This window comes from Coccinella septempunctata, chromosome 8 (assembly GCF_907165205.1).
Source record: "Coccinella septempunctata chromosome 8, icCocSept1.1, whole genome shotgun sequence".
NCBI classification, from domain to species: domain Eukaryota; kingdom Metazoa; phylum Arthropoda; class Insecta; order Coleoptera; family Coccinellidae; genus Coccinella; species Coccinella septempunctata.
Genome location: NC_058196.1, coordinates 25,003,375 through 25,030,058, shown reverse-complemented (window position 1 = coordinate 25,030,058; position 26,684 = coordinate 25,003,375). Strand labels below are relative to the sequence as shown.

Here is a 26,684-nt window from a genome sequence, read left to right as displayed (position 1 = left end):
CTCTAATTCGGAATGCGAATTGGCTCACGTCACGTCACGTGACCAAATCCGCCATATTCTTGCTAAAACGATGGAAAACGAGACCACAATTGTCGCCACTGTCTCGTTAAAGTCACTGTAGATTATAACTCTACATTGCGCCATCTGTTTTCACTTTTGGTAACTCAGTACTCAGTTGTTTGTTTACATCGAGAGACGAAAATGTTTCAATAAGAATTTTCACGAACTTATGAAGCGCCGTACTTCTGGCTCTTATAAATCCGTCGAGTCGAAGCAAGTGCATTAAATCTACCGATCTTCTGATCCAACCCGGAGGAAAACCTTCAGATTTCCACGAATTTCCCCGGAAAATGGACGCGGAAGAATCCTCTCCTTTCCCGGTATTTCGAAAATAAACTCTCGCTTCCGCCTCAGCTCACCGGCGATTTTCCACCTCCGAATTTTCCGCAAAGACATTTCTTTTCCGGTTTCGCCGTCCGTGAATCCGGAATTTTCCCCCCGGATGGATCCGAGCCTCGGGGCCTTTTCCGGAAGGACATCTGGAAATTGGTGCCGGTTTATGACGAGTTAATCCCCCCTCTTTTTCCCAGAAGTCCTGCTGGGAAGAACGGAATCCAATTCGGTTCGCGTTGAGAATGTCTTGCTAGATAGGATTTCCGGTCTTTTGCTCCGGGCATCGTGGAAACTCGCCTGATTGATTCGCCAAGTGGTATATCTATCTCTAGTACTTAAACCCGACTACATTTTGGCCTGTTTGCCACATTCGACAAAGAGATGGCACTGAAAACGTACTGTCTATACAGAAAACTGTATAATAACAGTTTTCTGTTTTATAATTGAAGGGCGCGAAATTTGAATTCTTTACTTGTATCGAATTTCATAATCGACTTTGTTGAGACCCGTATGGTTTTATTTTGTGATAATCAACACGATTCCCAAAACGAAATCTATAAAACCTTTGCATTTCTGAATATATTGAAGGAGTAGCAATTGAGAATCATTGAATGGACTTATAAAGGTCATAATTTCCCCTAAATGGGCCCTTCATGCAAGGGATGCTTCCTGCATACAACAATTTACGTGCTAATTATCAGAAACTAGAAGAAACTAGATATACAAAAGGCGGTGGGTACTCTGATAGAAGTGACCATCTGAAATCTTACAAAATTTCATATATTTCTGCAAATAGCCCCTTGAATTGATATTTTAACCAGTCTTAGGGTCTTAGTAACACATTTGAAACACAGATGGCGCTCACGTCACTCAAGTCGCTTCGTTTCACATCTTTCTACTCTATAATGCAGAATATCGCATATTCAATGTGATGTTTAAATTGTTCATATTGGTTCATCGAAACAAAGCCCTATCAGAAGGAAAAACCAGAAGAAAAATCTGTGGATATGAATGAAATCACATGAATAATAAACTTGTCATGTGCTGTATCTCCTCATCCATCGAATTTATTACTCAAGTGACGAAAATGAGATGCTCCATATTTCTTCTGGAGCGAATCTGCGTCTGTTTTGTAACTTGAATGATGAAATCTGTAGGAGATCATGTTTAATCCGACAGAAAAAAAATACCAGAAAACAACTGTCTCGAGGCTTGGGCTATGAATAGGATCATATCGCGACACAGCCTCCATTCCAGGATTCCTCGAGATGAAAACGAATTACACAAAGGAGGCAAATTACACTGCGCGAAACAAGAACAAAAGAAACTTGGGGTCGCTAGGTGACATCCGCCAGACTGGGTCTATTCACGAAGACCCTTCCAGAAATCTTCCTTAACGAGTTGCTTCTTTCACGCCAGGAATGATAAATAATGGTCGGTAGGAGGCAGCGGCGTGGTAGGGTTTCGGGATGGTGTTCAACGTGGCATTTCTTATTGCTACTTGAAGATCCAAACTTTCAGCCAGGGTCAACAGTGGATTGATTTGTATCAACCAACATGATGCTGTCAATTTCTACGAGAAATCTAGGGGCTTTTCGTCTATGTCTTAGATGCTGGAGTCTAAACACCAAGAGTTATAAGTTGCCGATATTCTGATGACTTCTTGGTCTTGCCATTTCCGCTTATCTGACCCACCGCAACAATTACAACAGCTCGCCAATGCTCTGAGGGACATTTAGCAAAATATTCTTCGAACTTCAATTGATACCGAATAGACTGAAGAGAGTGAGAGTACTACGAAAACCTTCAGGAGGCCCTACCCGAATTCAAGGTGCTTCCAATAGAAGATTTCTTTCTATATATAAAGGGCGAGTCTTTGACTTGTACAAATATTTCAACAGTAGATTCTTCTGGTCAAAAGAAACACTTCTTTTCTAAACCTTTTCTTCTGATTTGGCCCTGATGAAAAGATATATCCATTTTTAAGTATTCTTAATGAGCTGTGCCACCTCTGGAAAAAGAAAATTACCTTCAGAATAACTAGCTAAATCAGTGACACTACACGTCCGTGGATGTTTTAAACAGAGCTGTTGTATTCAGCCAAAATACATTTCATTCGATAAAACCGTTTGAGAGATAAAATTAAAATAATATTTTTCATGGTTTTTTTAACAGCCTGTATCTTTTAAACCGAACCGATTCGGAAAAAATGGTAAAGGATAAACGTGTTTCTTTTAACTACAACAATCTACTGCTAAAAATTTATACGAGTCAAAGTCTCACCCTGTATATTGTTACACAATATACACAACCACACTTTTTGACGAGTGTTGATGACGATGGTTTGTCTTTGCCTGGGTGAACAATTCAGAGGGTTATCAGGAGGCGGGCTTGCCAAATTAAAGAATAAACCACCCCTATTTCCTTATTTTTCTTGTTTCCAACTCCTAAGTTACATTTTATTTTGTCTACCGCATGCATGTTCTCAAGCATTAGATGATATCGTTCCACAAGTTAATTTCCCACTACAGGACGACATTCGGAAACAGTCTAGGCCAAGAGAACAAACTAAGCCATTACTGGAGTTATTACGTTCATCCCTAAAAGAGAAGTAACCACCAATTTCCCCCTTTGTAAAACCAACATTATACCGACTCTGTGTGTTCTATTCACTCTCTAAGCGAGAAGTTTCGTTCTGAGCTCTCTCCCCTGCTCGCTTCCATTATTACATTAAAACGCCAAAACGAGACATCTAATCGGAGAATAAATTTCAATTTTCCATCCTCGAATTATATCCCACTCAGTCGTAGTCGTCGCTTTAATAAAGGGACGAGATGATACCTTAATGAAAAGAAAATGAAGATGAGGACTACGGCCCGAATTAAAAAGCCGAAAAATTATTGAGAGAAAATATTTTTAAATTACGTCCCGGAGTTATTGGAGTTGGAGTGAATTTTATGACGGTGCTAGTCGCCCAAGTAAGAAGATTCTTCTTTAATGAAGGCCGTAATTAGGGACGATAAAGAGAGGAATTTGCGCGAATTACAATGTCTGGAGAATTCCGGATTGTTGTTTTGTGCGTTTTTGACCTGTCTGCGATTTTTAGTAACCGTATTAAGTTCTCCATTATCTTGCATTATCGGGGAAAACATCCTGTCGGCTTGCGGAGGATTTGTGGGTTCAAGGTTCACCACACATTCACCCACATCGTATAAGCACAACAACATTCACATTGAAAAAAATAAGAACAATTGGCAGACAAGTAGACTATCAAGGTCACGTGTCTATATCAAGGCTGTAAAAATTTATCTGATCTGAAGATGACAAAATCAAAAATAAACAATAAATACAAAACAAATCAATTGAATGAGTAAACAACAAATAAATATAGTGAAATAGAGAATACAAAAACCTCATTTGTTTTCATCGAGAAACCAAAAAAACAACAGCTGGAAATTTAGGATGTGACAGTCATCGACGTGGTTTACTGATGGATCAAAATCAGAAAGGGGTACCGGCATTGGCGCATAGGGACCTAAACTGAGGAACTCTCAAGCATTGGGAACGGAAGCCTCTATTTTACAGACCGACACACTGGCTGTTTGCGTATGCGCTCAGGAGTGTCTTAAAATGAACCTCAAAGGGACGCATATCTATATCACCACGAACAGACAGGCCACGTTGTGGTCCCTGGAATCACACTGCATGGAATCTCTGCTGACATGGGGGGTCCGTAATACTGTAGACTAACTAGCCATAGGCAATAAAGTGACTCTAGTGTGGGTACCAGGGCGTTGTGGTGTTGAAGGAAATGTAAAAGCCGATGAACTTGCAAAAAGAGCATCAAGGTTAACACCTGCTGGACCTCAGCCTTTCTGTGTGCTTGGAAAATACCAATTTAAGGCAGCGGTCCAACAATGGCAACAATGGGAGTTGAACAACAGAATCACCTTCTGGAGAAACACTCCTGAACTTACTCAGTCAAAGAAATCGTGATGATTTCATCCACTCATACCAGGAAACTCCTAAAGCTGAGCTTTGGTTGATGGTGAGACTGCTGACAAGGCATTGTCGGTACAAATATCATTTGTAACGTATGGGAATGTCGGCAGATGAGTTTTGTAAAGAAATACAAGTGAATAACTGTGTTCAGTCAAGAGGGGTGGTAGGTAACAGTTGAAAGTCTTTAAAATTTCCTTTTTTTTAAATTTTCGAAGCTGGAGATTGAACACAATTGGGAAGCACACTTCATCCTCACCTTCCTTACTATCCAATGAATAACTCTTCACCTCTACTGCTGAAGGATCAATACTGTAATTCCTTGTGAATCCTCTAATAATCTTCCAGTAACCCAACTCGCAATCCGAACAGTCAGCTGGAACTTTGACGATGGAGTCAAGACTGAAATTAAATTAGTTCTTGTTCGTCTTCATTAGTCACGCCACTATAGATGCTCGAACTTCCGGTTGTTGAAGGCATCGCATGTCAGTTTTCACTTCTGCCTTTGATCTGATCGAAGATTCTTCAGCGACTGAGCAATCCTAGTCACCTTTGAACCTCTAAGGTGTGATTTCGACTTTCGAAGTGGTTGGTGAAAAGAAAATGTTTATGAATAGAAACTGTAGTGTCCATTTTGATAAAAAGACTTTCAAAATAAGGGGAAACAACTTAATGTTTTGTCGAAACATGATGAAAAACCGTCTTCAACATATTATTCTTAGTTGAAAAAACAATTTGATTGAGAAAAACAAGTCGTACTGGCATCGAGACATCCCCCATTTTCATTTTGAAAAAAAAAACAAATCTCTACTTGAAAATTACAAGTGTTAATAATGAGTAAGTGAATGGACATTCACAACATACTTATTGAGTACTTTCCCGTTAAATACAGTCAAATTCAGAACGCTTCGAACACAGCAGTCACGTTCAGCAGTCTCTCAATTCGAAAAATTAATTAATTCACCTGGCAAATAGATCCAAACAAATAATTCATAAAACAACCTTCCAAACCGAATTTATGGTGTCATTTCGCATAATTTCAGGACTCGAGAGTGGGAATTTAGACCCTAGCAGTCGTTTCGTATTCAATTCAATATTCAGGACGACTGTCCAACTTGAATTTCAATTAATGAGCGCGGTTTTTTTTGCCGTCCCGTTCCCTCAGATCGTATCTTCTCTAATGCCTCAACTCATTGTTATTTATTATTTGCCTAATGTAAATTTTATGGTTGTACAAGCAATTCTTCATGGCTGGTTTTTTCATTCTTCGACCGATACAATCTCGCTTTCCATTGTTCTCTCATTATTATTTGGGTTGTTTGTAGGTGGCGACAAGGTCGGGCTCGTTTCGAGGCTAGCCGACCTTGATGATGGACGTACAGTAATTAATTCTGAGTAATGTTTATGATTGAACGACAGAAACGAGTTACTTTCTGGATTATTCGTTTATAAGCTACTAATCGATCGAGAGACTACGTTTCAGCAATATACAGGATGAGTCTTTGTCTTGTACAAATATTTCAACAGTAGATTCTTGAATTCAAAAGAAACACTTTTTTCCTTTATAATTTTTTCCTAATCGGCTCGTTTCAAAAGATACAGACTGTTGAAAAATCATAAAAAAAATTTTTTGTTGTTACAAACGGTTTTATCAAATGAAATTAGTTATTCTGAAGGTAATTTTTGTTTTCTTTCGACCTCAAGAGTCTACTGATGAAATATTTGTACGAGAAGACTCACCATGATCACATCATCATGGGATAAAGAGTTTTTCTGGATTTAATATATTCCACGTGTATTTCCGACAGTACAGATTACGCATGATCAATTGAACATTCAAATATTCATGCCCAATGTACAGAATGATTAATTTATTCGGATAGAAAGAGGGAGCGCCCTCTGGCGACACGTTATCGAATGAAATATGCAAAAATCCTCCATTATCGAATGACGCCGAATTTAATCACATTTCGACGCCCCTGTGGACGTCGGGAAGCCCGACTCGTTATCGCGACATTTTACCTCGATTTCGTTCACGTTAATGACCTGTCGACGCTCGGCTTATCCGCCATTCGTATTAATTTCTATAACTTCGCATGTCTATAATTGAATAACCCGCATAAAAAGCTCTCGTCGATCAGATACGAACAATTCCATTTGGCGTTGGAAAGGTGAAACGGAATTGAATTGGCGGTTTTCGAGTGTTTCATGATAAGAGACCGTTTGGAGCCTCTTCTCTCGCTGAAGCCTGCTTGTGTCGCTCTCCAAGGGGAAAATATCTGCGGAAATGCGATAGTTTACCTTTTTTTGAGAGACGTTCTATGGGTATTGTGTTCAGCTCCATGTTAAACATCAATTTGTTGCAATTCGTCGCAGACGCCTCTTGAGTGTTCCTCAGAACGGAATAGGTCGAAGAACTCGATGAAAGGAGTAGGTTTTAGTGCAAATATAGGGTCAGAATAGGTAGTTCTTCATGTTAAGATAATCTCCAGAGGTGAGAAAAAACTCCCAAGCCCCAGCCTCTACCTTCACCACAATTTGTATTCTACCTCTACTATTAGTACGATTTGCTGGTGTGAAAACCCAGGGGGAGCCGAACGCCTTTCCATTTTTCCTAACTTGCGAGTGACAACAGGATAGGTTTGCTATTTTTCCCTTTAAAGAATAGCTGGCTCTAAAGATAACCGAGGAAACGTCGTTACAAAATAGGAAAACCAAGTCAAGATTTTTGTGCGTTACTTTCACTCGCTCTGTATTTCGTCTTCTGTCGAAGATTCAGAATATGCCAGAGCACACAACGTATTCCTTCATTCCGATATAACTTCTGAGTTTTTCTGGGAAACTTCACGATTCGAAAGGTCTCTATTAATATCTGACATCTAAAAATAAAGACTACACGATTCGTAGAAAAAATGATCGTATATTTCTCGTAAATTTCGACTACATTCTCTCGCTATGTGTATGTAAAATGGATGCAGTATCGCCTACGTAGTTTTCACTCATAGTTATTTTCAATTTCATTCAATCCTCTCCTCAGTTTTTAATCGTAAAACTACAGATATTCGGGAAACGTTATGGAGCTCTCGTTCCTAGGAAGAAGCTCAAGTCAAAGTGCCTCAAAAAGTCTTGGTGTAGCCCCACTTTTCACATTTGTAATCTCCAATTTATTGTTTTACTCAATAGAGGAAAGAATCAAAGTTCTAGAAATGCATCTACAACTCTCTAGCTCAATACAGTTTGTTGATAATTTCAATCCGGCACCAATTTATACCAAGTATCTAGCCTAGCTCATTGAAGTATCATGTCGATAATGATTGCTAAAGAGACTCTTCCTTCAACGGACGAGTGACCACTTACAGCTTAATCGGCTCAAGGAATCGGTTATTCGCTAGAAATAGCCATAATTGCGCAATAATCTTAATCAATTCGCGACATCCATAGCATATTAACCCATTAATAACTCAAATTGTTCACGATCTGTGTGGAAATAACTCCATAGATCGCCTGTTCGACTCGAAGCAATCGGGTATCTGGGTAGAGAGTAATTGGATTCGTTTTTTGCGCTTTTTCCCATCACGTGGCTGTTGATTATAATTAATACGATGGATTCCTGCGTTTCAGGTGCTCAGGATGCAGTTGTTGTTATATTTATTTATCGGTCGAGGGGCTTTGGGAAAAAGTGTTATTGCTTCGAAGAAAACAGAAACGCGTTTTAGATTATTGGTTGAATCAACTGGACTCAAACCTCTAGGCAAAACCATCGGATGTTATGCCAGTCTTTTTCGATTTCGGAACGCCCTTTGAAATGGTCATGGCTGACCGTCCTAGTGCAATAAGTTTCGTAAATCGTTTGGACAAAAAGTCATCCACGTCGTTTACTGATGGATCAAAATCAGAAAGGGGCACTGGCATTGGCGTATATGGACCTAAATTGAGGATCTCCAAAGCCCTTGGAGGTGAACCCTCTATTTTACAGACCTAGACACTGGCTGTTTACGTATGCGCTCAGCAGTGTCTTAAAGGGAACCTCAAAGGTAAGCATATCTATATCACCACGGACAGCCACGCTGAGGTCCCTGGTATCACACTGCCAGAGGCCAGAGATCTCTGCTGACATGGGAGTGCCGTAATACCATAAAGCAACGGGCCAGAGACAACAAAGTGACTCTACTATGGGTACCAGGGCACTGTGGTGTTGAAGGAAACGAGAAAGCCTCTGGAGAAACACTCCTGGACTTACTCAGTCGAAGAAATTCGTGATGATTTCACCGACCTACACCAGAAAACTGCTAAAGCTATCACGAGCTGAAGTTCGGGTGATGGTGTGACTGCTGACAGGGCACTGTCGGTACAAATATCATTTACACCGTATGGGTAAGTCAGCAGATGAGATTTGTAGGCTCTGTGGATCAGAAGCAGAAACAGCTGAACTCATGGTATGCAAGTGCCTAGAGCTATCGGACCTAAGAACCACTCATATGGGAAAACCGATCCTGGATACTCACGAGGTAACGGCTAAGGCCCCTAAGGATGTTGTCAGTTTAATCAACACCATTGACGACCTCCTTGGGTTCCTATGAATGAGTAAAGTAAAGAACAAAAGATCTACATGGTCGCAGTCTCGTCTTCGCTCTATAAAAATCTGAATAGGTAGATGAGTAAAGAGGAAACAGATGCGACCCAAATAAATGATGGTATTAACTCGATTTGAGAGATGGTATCTATCTTTCCTTTTCGATTCCAAGTATGTATCATTCGAAACGTCAGATTAGGTTATGAAAGCCTCATCCCATTGATGTCGTGGCATTACCAAAATTGGATTCGAGTCAACTGAAGAGTGGCTTTGTGGAGCTCCATTTATTATAGTTCAACATCTACACCATCGATATTTATGACCTATCGATGCGGCTTGAGTACATGACTCATTTAAGAGCTCCATTTTCCCTCGTTCAAACTCTAGACATCCTTGCTGGTTACCGTTCTGAAATATTAAATGGAAGTGAATCCCACAAGAGTCCCTATACACGTGCGTTTTCGATATTTACGTCGCGTGTTATCGAAGGGCGAATGCTATTCGAATTCATTATGAGTTTGACGGTAGTGTTAGCACGTTGAAAATTTAATCGTATAAATGCTGACAGGTGTTGACCTGACTACCAAGTTGCTATCGGTAATCGGGTTATTATAAGTGGATTAATGTCTGTGTAGAGTTAAGGCTTATCTTTGTTAAATTTACTTCCTTTAACGTTACAGAATCGATGTAATTTATTTATAAGACGTGTTTGGCACGGCGTATCAGCTCTGATGGTTTTTAAATGTCTTTATCAAGAACGATGAAACGGTGGTCAGTTAGAACGGCTTGACCATTACTACCATACAAAATTCCCATTATCCTTGTGCAACGGAGCTTCTTAGCTGCTACTGAAGCGAAGCGTACTTGCTGCAGCGATATTGTTTTTGATAAAATTGTCATATATACGAAACTTTAGGCCTTAGACTTAATATTGACAAAACCAAAATCCTGGTAAGTCCGCCATAAATACTAGGGCTAACCTGGACGTGTAAATACACAACCGTATCAATTCGACATCACGGACATTCTGGAAGCTGAAGGTTAGAGTGTTTTAAAATCACTGCCTCAATCTGAAGACCAAGACAGCTGTTTACAAAGCAGCGTTTCTTTACGGAAGCGAAAGCTGGACGCCCTACAGGCGTCATATCAAACAGCTTAAACAAACGCAACTACGTCATCTAAGACAAATAATGCACATCAAATGGTTCCATAAAGTTTCAAATGCAGAAGTCTTGCAGCGCGCGAGTTGTATAACAACTGAGACTCAAGAAGCGAGGGCCCGACTGAGATGGAGCGGACACATTCTGAGGATGCAAGACCAGGAGGCCAGTATAAGTGGTTTAAGGATATACTGCATCAATTCCTAGAAGAAATTAATGGCCAATCATAACTGGGAACAACTAGCGTTAGACAGATCACAGTGGAGGTCAGATCTGGTTGTTGACTATCCATGCCCTGATCTGTAGGTCATGGTTGGGTCTCTTCAGTCATAGGAGGGCATACAGTCGCAAGTAGCCCTAAGAAATTATAGGTTTGATCACACGGATAGTTTTGTCTTTTTGTAGATTTATTCTCGGTAACGGAATACAGCAATGAAATGAATGCATGATAAAATTGTCAATTTCAATCAGATAAATTTCCTTGTATTAGATAGATTTAGTCTTTCAGATACACCACTATTTATGTGAATTTGATCTATCCTTTGGGAGAAATCGCTTTTTGCATAGACTCGCTCTAAGTTAAGGCAGAGGTTCAAATCCACCTATCGATAAACAAATTTTAACATCTAGTAGATCATTTAGTTTCGATTATATTCTAATTGACGATAGTCTGGTAGCTGAAATGCATTTTAGTGGTAATGACGTTTAGATCGAGTGGCACATATTGTATATTCCATAATGAATAGGATCTATATAACAGCGAGTGCTCATGTGCCTTCTTTGAATTTTGATTGAACCATATTATTACTTTCCGCAGATTCATTAACACTCCTGATTTTTTCCCACTCCTGTGATCAAGTTGCTGAATTATATCATACTTGTTTCTGGAGGATATCGCCCAAAATATCGTGTGTGTCCTGATGAATAATTTGGAAAGCAACGTTTGGCATGTAATTGGTCCAGATGCTTGGACTAGGCTTGGTCTAAAAAACTGCCCGCCCTTGTAGCTATGGTGCCAATAGGCTTGATAATAATATATTAAAATATTTTTCGTAAATAAGCTATGATATAATCTGTTATATTTGGTGATTTATGGCTGGTTGAAGGCACACTATTCATTCCAATCCGGCCTCTATTCTAACATACGAATTGTGAACGGTATCCAATAATAAATCAACCACTTCTTACGTAACTGAACGTAAAAAATGCTGCGATGAAGACGGTGATGATGACGACCTTGGCTTCCTGAATGTTCGAATGTAACTTAGCCGGGTTGAGTTTAACGTGCACAATGTTATCGTATGGGTGCCAGATGGACTTGTTTATACGTAGAGACGCTACAGATTATTATTCGATGGATCTTCCATCAAGTATCCAATGACAAATTCCACACCGGAACCTTAGATTATGCTAGGCTTGAGTTAATTACACTGTTAAGGAGATATTTCGAAGAGAATGATCGTTGGGGTACCTGCACCATAAGAATCGGGAAGATTATTCAACATAGTCTGGTAAGTAAGGACGTCATCTGAGATTATATTGAATTCTGGCAATTAGAAAGCTACTTTCGTCTAAGGGAACAGTAGGAACATAATCGGATAACGCAGATGATTCCCTCTTGAACGATCCTTCCTTTCATTTATAACAATTCGAATCTAGAACGAATCTTATCTCTAACCATCATCGCATTCGCCGCCTGGGGTATGTTGGGAAGATCGTGATCCCGCAAAACGGTTAATTCGATTTGAGTCGAAGATGCTTTTCCACGGTCGAAAGGTTAGACAAACTCATCCGTAATATGGTACCATATAAAATCGAGCCTGGATGGCGTGAACTGCTGATTGCTCCAAACTGGTTGTCACTGCCAGCGTCACGTTCTTCAACTTTGAAGGAGGGGAGAGACTTAAAGGTCACAAATGAATGTTATTTATCTTGATCGGTATCTGACTGTTTTTCTTCCGCATCTTTGCGGTTCAATGAATGGACGATAATGGATTCGAGAACCTCATTGTTGGTGGAGTGGTCTCGATGGTAATCTTTGGTGTTGTGCTCCAACATGTTGAGTAGCATTTGTTTTTGTATAGATTGGTTTTAAGACTAGAACAATCTAGTGCAAACGATAATTTCCCAAGTTGGCAAGCACGGTGAATTCTCCAGGAGTGTCGAAAGAAACTCAGTGAATTAGACAAGGTTCCGTAGGAAATGGAGAGACCAATACTCCTTCCAATTGACTCGGATCTTTCTGTGGTATAGAAAAATGTACCAACGAGCAAGAATATCAAAAGGAGAGAAAAACCGTAAGAGAAGTAAGTTGGAGGAAGCATCTGTGACTTCAAAAAGTTCCCCGGGAACTTAAACACTACTGAAAAGTATCTGGATTTCAGCAAGATTTTGGTACACCCTCTTCAGATACTGGATTCCTTACGAAGCATTGTCTTAGGAAGCACCTGATGAGAATAGGCCTCGTAGAAACTAACCAGTGCAAATTCTGTGTGGAGCAGGATGCAACTCCAGATCATCTAGTGACAGAATGCCTCGTTATTTCTTAGTCTACTATAGAACCAAAAAAAATTTCAATGTCACAATATTTTATAACTCAACATATTCTCCTCTTAATTGGATACATTTATCACAGCGAACCTGCAACGTCTCTAGACCTTTCAAAAAGAATGTTTCCTCTTGCTCTGCAAACCAGACCTCCACAGCTTTCATTACCTCCTCGTTGAAAGAAAATTTACGAACTTTTAAACTTTTTTTCAGTTGAGGAAAGAGATGATAGTCGAATGGAGCCAAATCTGGTGAATAAGGGGGCTGTTCTAGTAATTCAAACTCTGAGTCACGAATTTTTTATTATGGCAACATGAGATTTGGGTGCAGGGGCGTTGTCCTGCAAAAACAAAACACCTTTGGATAGCTTTCCGCGTCTTTTCTGTTTAATTTTTTTCCGTAGAGTGGTCAGTTATGTCGAATAGTAATCTCCGGTTATTGTTCTACCCTTATCCAAAAAAACAATCATGATTACTCTATGGCAATCCCAAAAAACTGTAGCAAGAACTTTTCCAGCAGATTTTTGGACACGGAACTTCTTAGGTCTTGGAGAACCAGAGTGTCGCCATTCCATCGATTGTTGCTTTGATTCTGGATCGTAGAAATGTCTCATCCGTAGTAACAATTCGGTTTAAGAAGTCTACATCATTTTCAAATCGAGAACAGATCCAAGGCGATGCTTCTACCCTTGCACGCTTTTGGTCAACATTCAAACATTTGGGGATCCATTTTGCAGCAATTTTTCTCATGCCCAAATTGACGTGAACTATATGATGAACGCGTTCGTATGAAATATTCAGTGCTTCAGATATCCGTTTCAGCCCAATTCGACGGTCTGATAAAATCATGTCATGAACTGCATCGATATTTTTGGAGACTGATACAGAAACTGGCCTTCCCTATCGGTCATCATCTTCAATGGAAAATTTCTTTTGAAGCTTGCAGTCCAATTTTTCACGGTCGTATACGAAGGACATTGATTACCAAGGATATTGAGCAAATCTTCGTAAATCTGCTCACCTCTTATCCATTTAAATACAGGTACTTGATGATGGCTCGATACTCCAATTTTTCGATTTTCACAATTTCGGTGGACATCTTCTTTCTTTTAATTTATTGCGTAACTCTGGTTTACTTTTTTGACCTCAAACTTCACACTGACACTTCTAATGAGTTATTGTTCGTTGCTATGGTAACGCAATTTTTTTTAATGTATGGAACAGGTCTAGGCTAACTAGATATCAATACATCATCGTATTGCTATAGAATAGGTAAAACATTTTCTGGCGCCTAATACAGAAAAATCTGTATTAATATTTCGACTGATAATAACAACAAAATCACAATAATGCACTTCATTATATTCCTATCCGAAGAGATTCGAATCTGACAGTTGACAGCTGGGACCAACTCGTTAAATCGGAAGTTATTAATCAGTTTCAGAATTTCGTTCTCTCCCTCCACTTCCTAAATTTTCATAAATCACTCGAACAATCGAATCAATACAATGAAAGCGACGGAAATGACAAATTACATTTACGAAAGCTCCCAGTCCCGACGCTGATCGAAGAAAACTTTCTTCTTTGCTACGACAATACAATCAAACTGGCTCAGGCAACCCCAGCTTGTTACTACAACGGCCTCTGGTTTTCCATCGAAAGCGGGGAAAGATTACGTCTAATCCATCATTTCCTTGACGGGATTATGAGTAATGAACGTTTTAATCCATTTTTGGATCGCCCCTCCAAGATATTAGCTGGTCCGGTGTTATTTGGGCAACGGTGGAACAAAGCCATAGATTCATAAGCCGATTAGCAATGGAAAAATAATTTTTTCCTCTTATTTCAAATCGTTTTTGATTCAACTCAGGTTAAATCCGCACCAGAAGTGAATCTGATTACGTCAAATCCATCCTTCAATTTTTGGATGTCAACCAACTCATTTTACATGTCTGCAGTTCCATCAAATTTAATTCGAATAACGGATAGAATTTAACAGGAGCGATTAAAAGGATTGGCGATGATCGAATAATTCTAATTCGCTAATAAACTAATTATAAACTGTCGAAGCGTTCTGATTCCAGGGAATCAACCCAACTGTCATCTGATAGAAAATCAAACGGTACGAAATGACACAATGATGGAGTGAAAATGAAGCGAGACTAGTCAAACGAGATTAAAATTCCCGTTGAAAATCGGATTTGACAGGTTTGATACGAAAACAAATAAAATATACTGCTCCACAAAAGTGGAGGAAGTTCAGAAACTCTTGTCCAACAAATGTTCATTTATGGATATGAAATGTTCACTCTTTTATATCTGAATTTTTGCTCATTTGATTGCTTTTTCAGTTCTTATTGTCGTTTGCGTGTCGAAGAATTTTGGTTTAGTGAATATTTAACGTTCTTACAATCAACTTTGATTCGAAACTGAAAATTTGTTTTGCAATGAAGGCTAGACGTTAACTGAGTGCATGTGAAGCCAATAGGGCTGCTGGATTGATCAGAGAGATGTTGCGAATTTCCTTAGAGTTAGTGAAAGCTTAGTTTCACAGTCCATCCATACCGAGAAACTGTAAGCATGAACGAAAGACAGAGAAGTGGACGCCAAAGATCTACCACTACTGCACAAGATCGGTTTCTGATTGTGTCTACCCGTAGAGAGCCTTTCAGTACTTGTCGAATCATGTAACAGAACCTTTTGAAAGCTTGTGGTGTTTTGGTTTCGATTGAAACAGTTCGTCCTCACTCCCAAAGAGTGAGCCTTTGACTAGAATTGAGGTCTGTTCACAGATAGAACGGTTTTCGTATAATATGAATGAATTCTCTGGAGCTCAGAAATCTCAGAACGGTTCAGGAAGTTCAGAGGTGATACAGTTACTGTTTTTGGACTTACAGAATTGTTGGTGCTTGATGCTACTATGAATGCGCAGCTACAAAGAGCTTTGGTTTCTCATCAACCATGTCCACTTTAAAAACTCAGACGGCTTTTACTGCAACTGTGATGAGAAATTGCTTAAGGCTACTTGAACAATCTGATCGAAAGTATACAGAGACGTTGTCAGGCTGTGGTTGATGTTTGAGGATGCCATACTCTTTACTGACCTTCATTTTTGGAATATTTTAAGTGGACTGATTTTTTACTACAATAACAAGAGTGAATTTTCAACTGAAACTGTGAAACTTATGAGCAAAAGAAAGAGTTAGTAAGAGAGTAAACATTCAGATCTCACATATTTAAAAAACTGGTGAAAAAAATAGAACCTTTGGAATAGTCTCAAAATATCTGAACTGTGTGAACTGTTGTGGAGCTGGATATTTTAAAATAAGTAAAATTTGCGGCGTTTTTGCAAGGTGCGTCGAGCTGTTTGACTTCTTCGACATCTGATGTGTTCCGAAAGTCATATCGGCTTCGATCTATCAATGATTTCAAGCCCTTTCTACCAGTTAGTGTAGTTATAGTTTATTGGTTGAATTAGAGTCAAAGAGTACCTTCCATTGGAAAAATTATACAGAAACGCCGTCGTGCTTTCAAATCCAACTCGCAGCCCTTTCATTCTAGCGCATTATCACTACCAAGATCGCAGTCTTGGGGAGAAAGTCCGGGGAAAAACTGACACGCATTTCCTCCTCATGCATGTGCATCTAGATTAACCCATATTTCCTGCCCCATATCTATGAATCATAAGAAAACCGTATGGGATAATTACGGAATTAGCATATCTTGATTGGAATTAATGTATAGGAGAGAGTGCCTGTTTCGCTGGTAACATGAGAAGTCTGTGTGTCATGAAATATGCTGTTAGTCATTATAACCCCCTAATAATGCAGGGGAAATATTTGGCAGTCCTTAAATACTCTAATCCTCAAAGATAGAATTAGTAAAGACTTGCCGAGAAAAACCTTGTGGGATTTTAGACGATTCGGAAATGCAAAGGGAATTATTGATGACACTGAATGTATGTTTATGCCATTAAGGTTGTAAATGGGGATAGAGAAAGATCTCAAACTCTTACGCAAATTAAATTCTTATTAATACCTAGATAGCTCATTTAAAGTTCTTAGTGCAGGAATTAAAAGCATCTTTTGCTTTTGAGGTATATTTTCCTATTGAGTTTCATTCCTTTGGCATCACTCATACTAATGTTTCTTACTCTGATATGGATAGAAAGCAGAAAAAAAGAAGAGGTACGAGAATGTATTGATATCTAGTTAGCCTAGACCAGCTCCATGCCTTAAAAAAATATTGCGTTACCATAGCAACGAACAATAACTCATAAGAAGTGTCAGAGTGAAGTTTGAGGTCAGAAAATAAACCGGAGTTACGCAATAAATCAAAGATGTCCACCGAAATTGTGGAAATCGAAAAATTGGAGTATCTAGCCATCATCAATTACCTGTATTCGAAAGGGTTGAGATATGCTTAATACCCTTGGGGATCAATGTCCTTCGTATGCGACCGTGAAAAATTGGACTGCAAGCTTCAAAAGAGGTAAATTTTCCATTGAAGATGATGACCGGGAAGGCCACTTTCTGTGTCAGTCTCCGAAAATATCGATGCAGTTCATCATATCGTTTTCGTCAATTTGGACATGAGAAAAATTGCTCCAAAATGGATTCCCAAATGTTTGAATGTTGACCAAAAGCGTGCAAAAGGGTAGAAGCATCGCGTGCGATCTGTGCTCGATTTGAAAACGATGTAGACTTCTTAAACCGAATTGTTACTATGGATGAGACTTGGGTACATTTCTACGATCCAGAAACAAAGCAACAATCGATGGAATGGCGACACTCTGGTTCTCCAAGACCTAAGAAGTTTCGTGTTCAAAAAGCTGCTGGAAAAGTTCTTCCTTCAGTTTTTTGGGATTGCCATGGAGAAATCATGATTGATTTTTTGGATAAGGGTAGAACAATAACGGGAGATTACTATTCGACATTACTGACCACTCTACAGGAAAAAATTGAAGAGAAAAGACGCGGAAAGCTAACCGAATATGTTTTTTTTTTTGCAGGACAACGCCCCTGCACACAAATATCACCTTATTTCCTTATTCACCAGATTTGGCTCCATCCGACTATCATCTCATTCCTCAACTGAAAAAAAGTTTAGGTCGTAGGAGGTAATAAAAGCTGTGGAGGTCTGGTTTGCAGAGCAAGAAGAAACATTTTTTTTTTGAAAGGTCTAGAGACGTTGCAGGTTCACTGTAATAAATGTATCCAATCAAGAGGAGAAAATGTTGAATAATAAAATATTTTGATATTGAAATTTTGTTCGGTTCTATAGTAGGCTAAGAATTTTTCAATATATCCTCGTATATGGGCACAAAATGTTACATGGACAAAACATCAGGGAGAACAACTGCTAGAACCAAACCCCTCTGTGGGTTTACATATTACACCAACGAGCTTCGGATCATTCAAGACTGCTGACCAGACATTGTTGATGGAAATACCATCTGTATTGCATAGGCCTGCCAGCAGATGAAATCTGAAGACTATGTGAAGAAGAGGACAGTACAACTGTGTCAAGAAATTACCAACTTCAGAAACGTACAAGTTGGTGAACCAGTTATCGATCCTAACGTGTGCCAGCTAGGGTTTCGAAGGATTCTTTCCATTTCCTAAGCGTTTATTGAGTATGGATATTGCGATGATGCTGAATAATAACTCCCATAACCCTCGCTCCTATCTATCAAGAATAAAATGTGGGTCAGCCTCCCAGACGACGATCTGATGTGAGTAGATCGCGTGGGCAGAAAGCAACCTCCCTTTGCTGGATATTAAAACGAAACCGATAATAACGAAGACAGGCGTCTTCCCTACGACTCGTTCTGTTCACCCTCCGACGATTTCGAACAAAAGAATCGCGAATCGGGGAGGGGGAAGCGGATAAAATGCATCCGTTTCCTCGGACGGCTACCGTCGAACGGTTTTAACAAATGATCCCGAAGAAGTGTTGATGACGAGAAAATCAAATAGCTTTTATCCGCGTATAGCGAAGGTTGATTGATGGCGGTCTAGAGTGGGCTGTTTGGGCTCGTTGTGATTAATTCCTCAGACTAATTTTTGTTTTTCGGGATAACGTCTCACTCGGGTTGTTCTGCGGAGGAAGATTAATCGATTGGAAAGTTCTTAACTCGTTTACGGTGGATGTCAGACAGTTTGGACTAATATATGTTCGTAGCATTTCAGTTATTCAACTATCTGTATTATAGACGTCCAGACCCATCTATCTGGTCACAATACTTTTTATAGTTTCGATAACAGAACTAAAATGCTTGTGTTTATTACTAGGTTTATTGCCAATATCGATCTGAATATTTTTGACTCAAAATTCACCAAGTTCCACTCCTCAGAAAAATAGCGCAAAACAGCAGAAAGGACCATATTTCATAGTATCTTTGGCAACTTTAAAACGTTACAGTGCGCAAAGGAGCAAAATATTGACCAAAAGAACGTTATTCGACTATCCACTATAAAACTACAATGAATAAACAATACAAAGGCAAATACAAATCAAATATTTATTCGGTAGATTTCAATTTCTAAGAATATTTGTGCGCCGCGTATTGAATACTACGCCATATTATAACAATGAAGTGAACTGCGTATATGATCATTATTTCAATTATTCCATGGACTGGTCAGCGATATTCTGAAACCTGCAGCTATTGGTTTTGGAGTCCATTAATATCCAATAAATAATGGCTGAGTATTTCAAGCTTTGTTCCGACAGTCAATTTATTTCGAGACCGCAAAGGCGTACGTAGATTATTGTTTGACCATATATTATGTAATTATCGATTCGAATCACAAGATAATGTAATTTCACCATTCTCGAGATAATTTAATGTTATATGGAAGTTTATTGAACAATAGACAGGAATTCCAGGAGACTTCAGTTTCAATGGTTGGTCTCGTATTGTATGATATAAGTTGTCAATTTTTCATCTTGGACAGCTCATTACATGTGTAATAGAAGAAATTGAACTTATCACAAGCTTTGCCAAGTAAACGCCTTCGAAAATGAGTAGAGAGCAAGCAGATATAGCGTTTTAGTACATCTAGGTCATCACCCTTTGAACAGAATGACACCTCCTTTGTTATCTACTTGGTAGAGAGAACATAGTGAACCAACAAGAACATCATTTGCTTCTCTGGATGGGTGGATTCTTTGTGGCATCAGTCCTTGTTTGGCCTAGGGAATAATTGAATGGTTCCTCTGAATCTACTACCTCTAATCCATCATAATATTCACCATGATGCCTTGAGTTTAAGCTCAGCTTGAAAACAAAACAGCGGATTGTGAGTTCAGGTTCAGGTGCCCTTCCTGCAGTATCAAAAAATTTCCTGGAATATGTTTTTTGGGACAATCAAATGTGGACTTGAATAACCCTCTGACCTCTCCAGCGTTCAAAGCAGAATCAATAGTTTTTAGCTCATCCCAAATTTCAGGGTCTTCAAGCTCAATATTCTTTTCCTCGTATTCCATACAGACTGCCATTTACTATACCTACTTCTAATCTCTCTCATGCCTTTTCCGTGCACGATCAAAAAACACATTAACCGAGTGAATTTCGCTTCGTTTGAGGCATCCGAAGTTGCCGCATACTTCGACGGAGAGAAGAATAAATTATGGAAGTTTTATATTCCGTAGACTTCGAATCTAAATGACTCAAGTGCCTGGAGAAAATTCCAACCGGCAGCGTGGAAATCCTGTTTGCTCTTTTGCTTTTTCTAGAATGATACTGCGATTTGAGGTGGTTCTTCATCGTTACTTCTTGTTTCTATGCCGGTAAACTTATTCTAATTTCGTAGGAACCTAGTGGAAGAGGCAAAAGCGACAGACGAGCGGATCTAGAGGGTTCGGAAAAATGTTTATACAAACCGTTGCGTCTTGCCTGGAAACACATGTAGAACGACTAGAAAAGCTTGAAAAAATTGAGATGTTTACCAAACGCAAATGTAAGCAAATCTGCGTCAGGTTTCAAAGCACGCAACGCACGCAAATGCGTGTTTTTTCCAAAATCCGCCACATTTTTTAAAGCTGCTTGAAACTGGTCATTCGGCACTGACTAAGCCTGTACATATTTCAGTACCTAGCAGTAGCTCACGTATAGTGCTATGCTTTATATACAAATTTATTTCTAGCTGGTAATAATTTACTACGTAAATAAAGCTGCTGTGTAAGGGGGCCGCAGGCCCGAGCCACGTCCGAGGTAAACCGCGAGGGCCTCAGGCCCGAGCCACTGCCGAGGCATATCAGCCCGAAGAGGCAAATCTATAGGCTTACTAGAAATTAACTATATAAACAGAGCTGTATTGTATAATATGTATTCTGCTATGATTATCGTCATATTCTGGCATACTACGCCAGTCAGGATGGAAAACCGTGAAAATGTGGAAAGCCAATTCTCGTCAGAGAACCAAACAATGGCGCACTATCCGAGCGCTAGATTGAAAACAGAGCGACCGCAAAAGCTGTGGGGCATTTACATCTTGTTCGCGGTGGATTATTATTTTCGTCTTGGTCTTGGCAATCTCTCAAATTTATGAAATGTTATTTTTGCGAAGAACTCGAACGATATGCCCGATTCCCCCGCCTCGGTGATGGATTATCGCCATTACGAGATACGAGAGAAATGAATTTTTGATTTATGCCCGCAGAATTGGAGATAATAACGCTATTTTTATGGTTTTTCTCGATTCTTGGCGGGAACAGTTCGGTTCGTCGCATAAATCGCAGTCATCGCCTTCCTTTTGTGTCTTTTTGTTCGAATGTTGGATATACTGGCGGAGAAATAAAATGTTTCAGTTTCAATAAAGGATGCTGATAAATACTGAATCTCTCTTCAACATCTCTTTCAGTCCCATGTCCTTTTTGTTTCTCCTATGCTCTATTAAGTACCCGATTTTTCGAATGTCACAAATACTTTGTAATGAAGTTTAATGTTTTCTGTTTTTAAGAAAAATTCGCCTTCTTTTTAGAGTGATTCGATAATTTATTCAATTCAATTTAGGATTTCGACATCGATCGAAACCGTGAACATTTCTGAAAACGATGTAGAAACGTGAAAAACATAAACGCCCCTATCCTTCCTACCACTGCTGGGAGTAAGATTTTCTGGCTGGCGTGCAAACACGTTGGGTGTTGAGTGCTCGAGTAGGTCCACCTATCTATAATTATGAATGACTGAAGGAGATTAATTTCACATTCAGATAAGTTTTGAACTCATCATTTTCTACTTTTCAAACTAAAAACAGATTGGGTGAAGGTAGACTATTACATTACTTTTCCTCGAGAACATATTTAGTATCTCGATTCCATCCGGTTCTGAGCGAGAAGCAAAGCGAATAACTTCGTAAATTAACCTTTATGAAGTTCCTTCTTTCTGAAGAAAACGTACAAAGTCGCTGCGATCAAAAATAAATAAAGTCCCGAGTCTGCACACCCATTATAAACTCGGCGCTTAAATTGATTACGTCTAAGGGGCGAAACAAAACCTTAATGGCGCCCTTTTTGTTCTTCGTACTTTGCAAGAATTTCGGGTAACCTCATTAATCAAAAAGTCACACCTAAAGCGAAGTTTATAATATATTCATTCCACGGCTACGCTGGGAAATTGCTCAAAGGTTTTCCTTTTTCGTTCCGCTCCGGAATGCACGTAAAACAATGGAAATTTTCGCGGATAGCCGGAACTTAAGGAAGATGATATTTCTCAACAAATGTAAACATAATTTACCTATTCAAATTCTGAGGAGAATAATTTTCGACACGGAGCTGCGATAAATTCAGGATATTACGTTCTACGGTTTGTGAATTATGAACTTCTGGGGAATTTTCAGCAATTCTTATCTTGCGCTGCAGGAAATTCCGCAGCGATGGAGGAGAATGGAAAAATTGAGGTCGCTGAAAGAAGTAATTGGCGCAGCGAATCGTAGCTTATACGTGCGTTGTTAACGAGATTTTAAGGAGGGTTGTGTGTTGCGACCTTAAGATCTATTGTGACCCCGATCATAGCTGTTTTCGCCGCTTTATTGTCTACAGCTGCCAACCCAGTTCCAGAGTTCTGATGAACTCAAGTATCTGGAATGGCTTCAAAGGGGTTATTTCCTCGCTTCTGGACATAGCCTCTAAAAATCTGGCACTCTAGATTTTCAACTTTTCCTTATGGCCAGCCCCACTACGCAAACTTTCAGATTAACATGAATTTATTATCAGAGACATATAGGGCACCTACAGTATCTTAATCTGACACGAGTATGTACACCTGACGATTTTTTTTCACATCTTTGAAAACCTGCAGACGCTTTCTCCACCGCTGAAAGTGCATACATCATAGAACCTTTTTTCTTTCTACCATATAATCTTCAAAATCCACTAGGTCTTCACGACGCTCGAGTAAATCCAGATTTAGCATCGTCGGCTCTACTTGTTTATAACATTTTGACCTAATATCTTTTTCTTCTTTTTAACCGAGTATTTCATTTCAGGTGTCAAGTAAACCTTGGAGCTTTCCGCCAGATACAAACATAGGGGACCTGAAATTGTGCAACCACAAAAGAAAAATAATGAGCATGGCTGCTTTAGAGTGCAAACAAATGGATCCAAATATAAAATTAAGAAAAGGTGAGTGCTTATCCTTATACTTAGGGAATTTACAGTAGATGTGACAACCATGTTCGTGGACATCATGCCACATATCTGCGGAAAGTTCTCCTGATATGTTCGGCGAGGGTGAATAGAACGTTTCCAAGACTCTTTTCACTCAAGAGTGATCGATTCATTTTCCACTCCGACCATTCATCCGCTGTTTCCGACGTTGCCAAACGCCGCAAAGCAATCGAACGGCCAGATTTATGCGACGCGATCGGGAAACTCGTTCCGGTGAAAAGAACGGTCATCGAGAGACTCCATTTCCAGTCCGACATCGATAACGCCGAGCAAATTCAGCGAATTTTCGCCAAATTGTTTTCCTGTCGCCTGCCACACGGCCAGATTTATTTGCGGGTGTTACATTCCCCCGGTACGACGTCGATGATGAACGGGGACGCGCTGAAATCGATGCAGTTTTCAGTGGACGATTTTCGGCCTTATACACTTCCATCAGTCATTGTCGTTGCTGGCGCAAATTGGATAGATGGCGCTCCGGACACGCCACGCGTGAGTACGGGTGGGTCAATTAATTTCTAACATGTGAATTACTGTAATTAATTTCCGAGAGGGCGCCCGAGCGCGAGTGCGTGACGCCCGGGCGGATGGATACCCGATTTCGTCCAATTTAACTCGGGCGTTGGGAAATTAATTAGGACGATATTGGGAAAGAGGAATTGTGCTGATTCATGTCGTTGGATTTAATCATTACACAAGTATTAATGTCCTGAAAACTTACTTCATTCGTATAAGAGTACATATAGGGTTGGAGAACGAAGTGAAGTAGCTTTGGCGCTACCAGAACAATAAAGAAAAAAGAAATGTACGCAGATATCCACTTTTGAGTAGCCATGTTTGAGGAAGCTTAGGTCGTTGAACGCTAGATGTCGCATCGATTTATCAATTACTTAAATGCTGCCACTGGCTCCCAACAAAAGGTCCTCTGTCCTCCTTCAGTCGGTTGGTATATGGATATAACTCGAAATAAGTTGAATACGCCTCCTCACTGGCTTCCTAACTAGACATTTGTTGCCTTAGGGGCATATTATGAGAATGGGCTTATCAGACAATGAGGAGTGTAGATTCTGTGTGGAAAATGAGAAAACTCCTGTTCACCTGGGTACAGAAAGACTCACCCTGTCTTGGACGAAAAAATTATACGAGGAATGAGGACTCAGACTTCCTGAAGTCCTCTTAGAGGCTGGAGTTCATTGGAGCCTCTGGAAAATAGGAGCCACAATAGACCTTAACGTTCCAGTAAAATGTAACCTTCTTACTCTACTATAAATTCAACTACCCAGCTCACAGGGTAACAATTTGAGTACATTCCTCTTTGAAGGAAGAGTGAAGTCAACGATCAGCTGTTGATATTTTAACTCTTCCTGTCTAAAAAACTTCAGCATTGGCTAGGTTTTTTCGATACGCAATGAGTCCCTTAGTAGATATTCACAATCCGAAATTTCCATTGAAGTAAAGGGTTCAATCTAATCTGAGAGAATCATGCTTTCACTTAGACGTAGAATTCCAGATTACCGAAGAAAGAGAACCATACAACCCTTTGTGCAGCAAACTCCCCAACTTATACCAGACCGATACTCAATTCATATCTCATTTCTTAAATCTCCCGAATAAAGAGAGGCTCAATCCATCCCATTACTCCGATCCAATGCACGAAATCTCCTCGGATAACGAAGAATCAACTTCAGAACCTCCCTATCCATTATATCCTCGAGAGCGTTGAACAAAGCCTCCCCAGGTAACTCCGGAACGGCTGAAATCTCGATATATTTTGCGATTCATTGAACCTCCAACATAATACGCCCTTTTTTACTTGAAGTATCATCAGGATCCGAGCCAGGCGATGATCGTGGCACATCAGCTGCGAGCTGAAGGCACGCCAAGATGAAAAAGACATCGTGCGGCGATAAACGGCTGCTGTAGGGATGTTCAAAAGCGACGACTGTCGTTGGAGGATAGCTGCAAGGAAAAAGTCGTTCAAGATGTCTGGGAGTTCAGCATATTATCGAAATGGAGAATGGAGAAAACATTTTTTTGTCGTTTTTTTTTTCGATCTCTGCTTTCAATGATAGTATTCAGTTATCCTTTATGCCGTAAAACGTAAAACGAAATCGACTTCATCAGTGTATCGCTGCTGACCACCGCCATCTTAGCGATATAGTTTTCAAAACTTCTTTATAATCGTCATAATCATTGCTGTATCCCTTTACCGAGAATAAATCTACATAAAACTAGAAATACAAAACTACCGGTGCTATTAAACTTATAATTGCTTAGGGCTACTTGCAACTGTGTGCCTTCCTCTGACTGAAGGGACCCAACCGTGACCTACAGATCCTTCCACACTCCGGGCATGTATAGTCACCAACGAGATCAGGTCGCCGCTGTATTCTTCTCGAGTCTCCATTATAACTGTGGTCCAAAGAGCTCTACTGTGATCTGTCTAACGCTAGTTGTTCCCAGTTATGATTGGCATTAACTGGTTTTAAGGATTGATGCAGTATATCCTTACCGCTTATACTGGCCTCCTGGTTTCCGAGCTCGCTCTGTAAATTTGCCATGCAGAGCTATTTTGGGGAGTCTTGTGTCTTGCATCCTCAGAATGTGGCCGCTCCATCTGAGTCGGGCCCTCGTTACTTGAGTCTCAATTGTTATACAACTAGCGCGCTGCAAGACTTCTGCATTTGAAACTTTGTGGAACCATCTGATGTGCATTATCTGTCTTAGATGACGTTGTTGCGTTTGTTCAAGCTGTTTAATATGTCGCCTGTAGGGCGTCCAGCTTTCGCTTTTGTAAAAAAGCGTTGGGAGGACCATTGCTTTGTAAACAGCTGTCCTGGTCTTTGGATTGAGGTCGTGATTTTTAAACACTCTGTCCTTTATCTTCCAGAATGCCCGTGATGCCGAATTGATACGGTTGTTTATTTCCGTGTCCAGGTTAGCCCTAGTATTTATGAAGATTACCAAGTATTTGAACTACTCCTGTTCTAGAGTTTCATCCTCCAGGCTGATATTTGTTTGAAGGCTTTCTGGCGGACTTACCAGGGTTTTGGTTTTGTCAATATTGAGTTTAAGGCCTAAAGCTTTGTGTATATGTTTATAGGTACATTATCTGTAGATCTTCTGAGCTGCTAGCGTTAAGTGCGCAGTAGTCTGCATATTGAAGTTACTTGATAAACTCTGTACGGGTTTTTGCTCTGAGGCGCTTCACGTTAAACAGGCGTCCATCAAATCTGAATCTTATTCCAACGCCTCTTATAGGCATACTTATGTCAGGAATTATCGAGACAGCTATGACATCCTATCGCTTGCTCAAGATAACACTCAAGTCGACTCACTAGT

The 26,684-nt window shown here is 39.8% G+C and overlaps 1 protein-coding gene across 2 annotated transcripts in view; it reads left to right on the top strand.

Moving 5' to 3' along the window:
* Positions 1-26,684, top strand: part of LOC123318887 (methyl-CpG-binding domain protein 5-like) — a 171,688-nt gene that overhangs the window by 95,472 nt on the left and 49,532 nt on the right. For both annotated transcript variants that reach the window (XM_044905657.1, XM_044905659.1), the window contains exon 4: positions 23,165-23,300. In XM_044905657.1, coding sequence (XP_044761592.1) covers positions 23,165-23,300 — 136 coding nt within the window. The remainder of the gene's footprint in view (positions 1-23,164; positions 23,301-26,684) is intronic.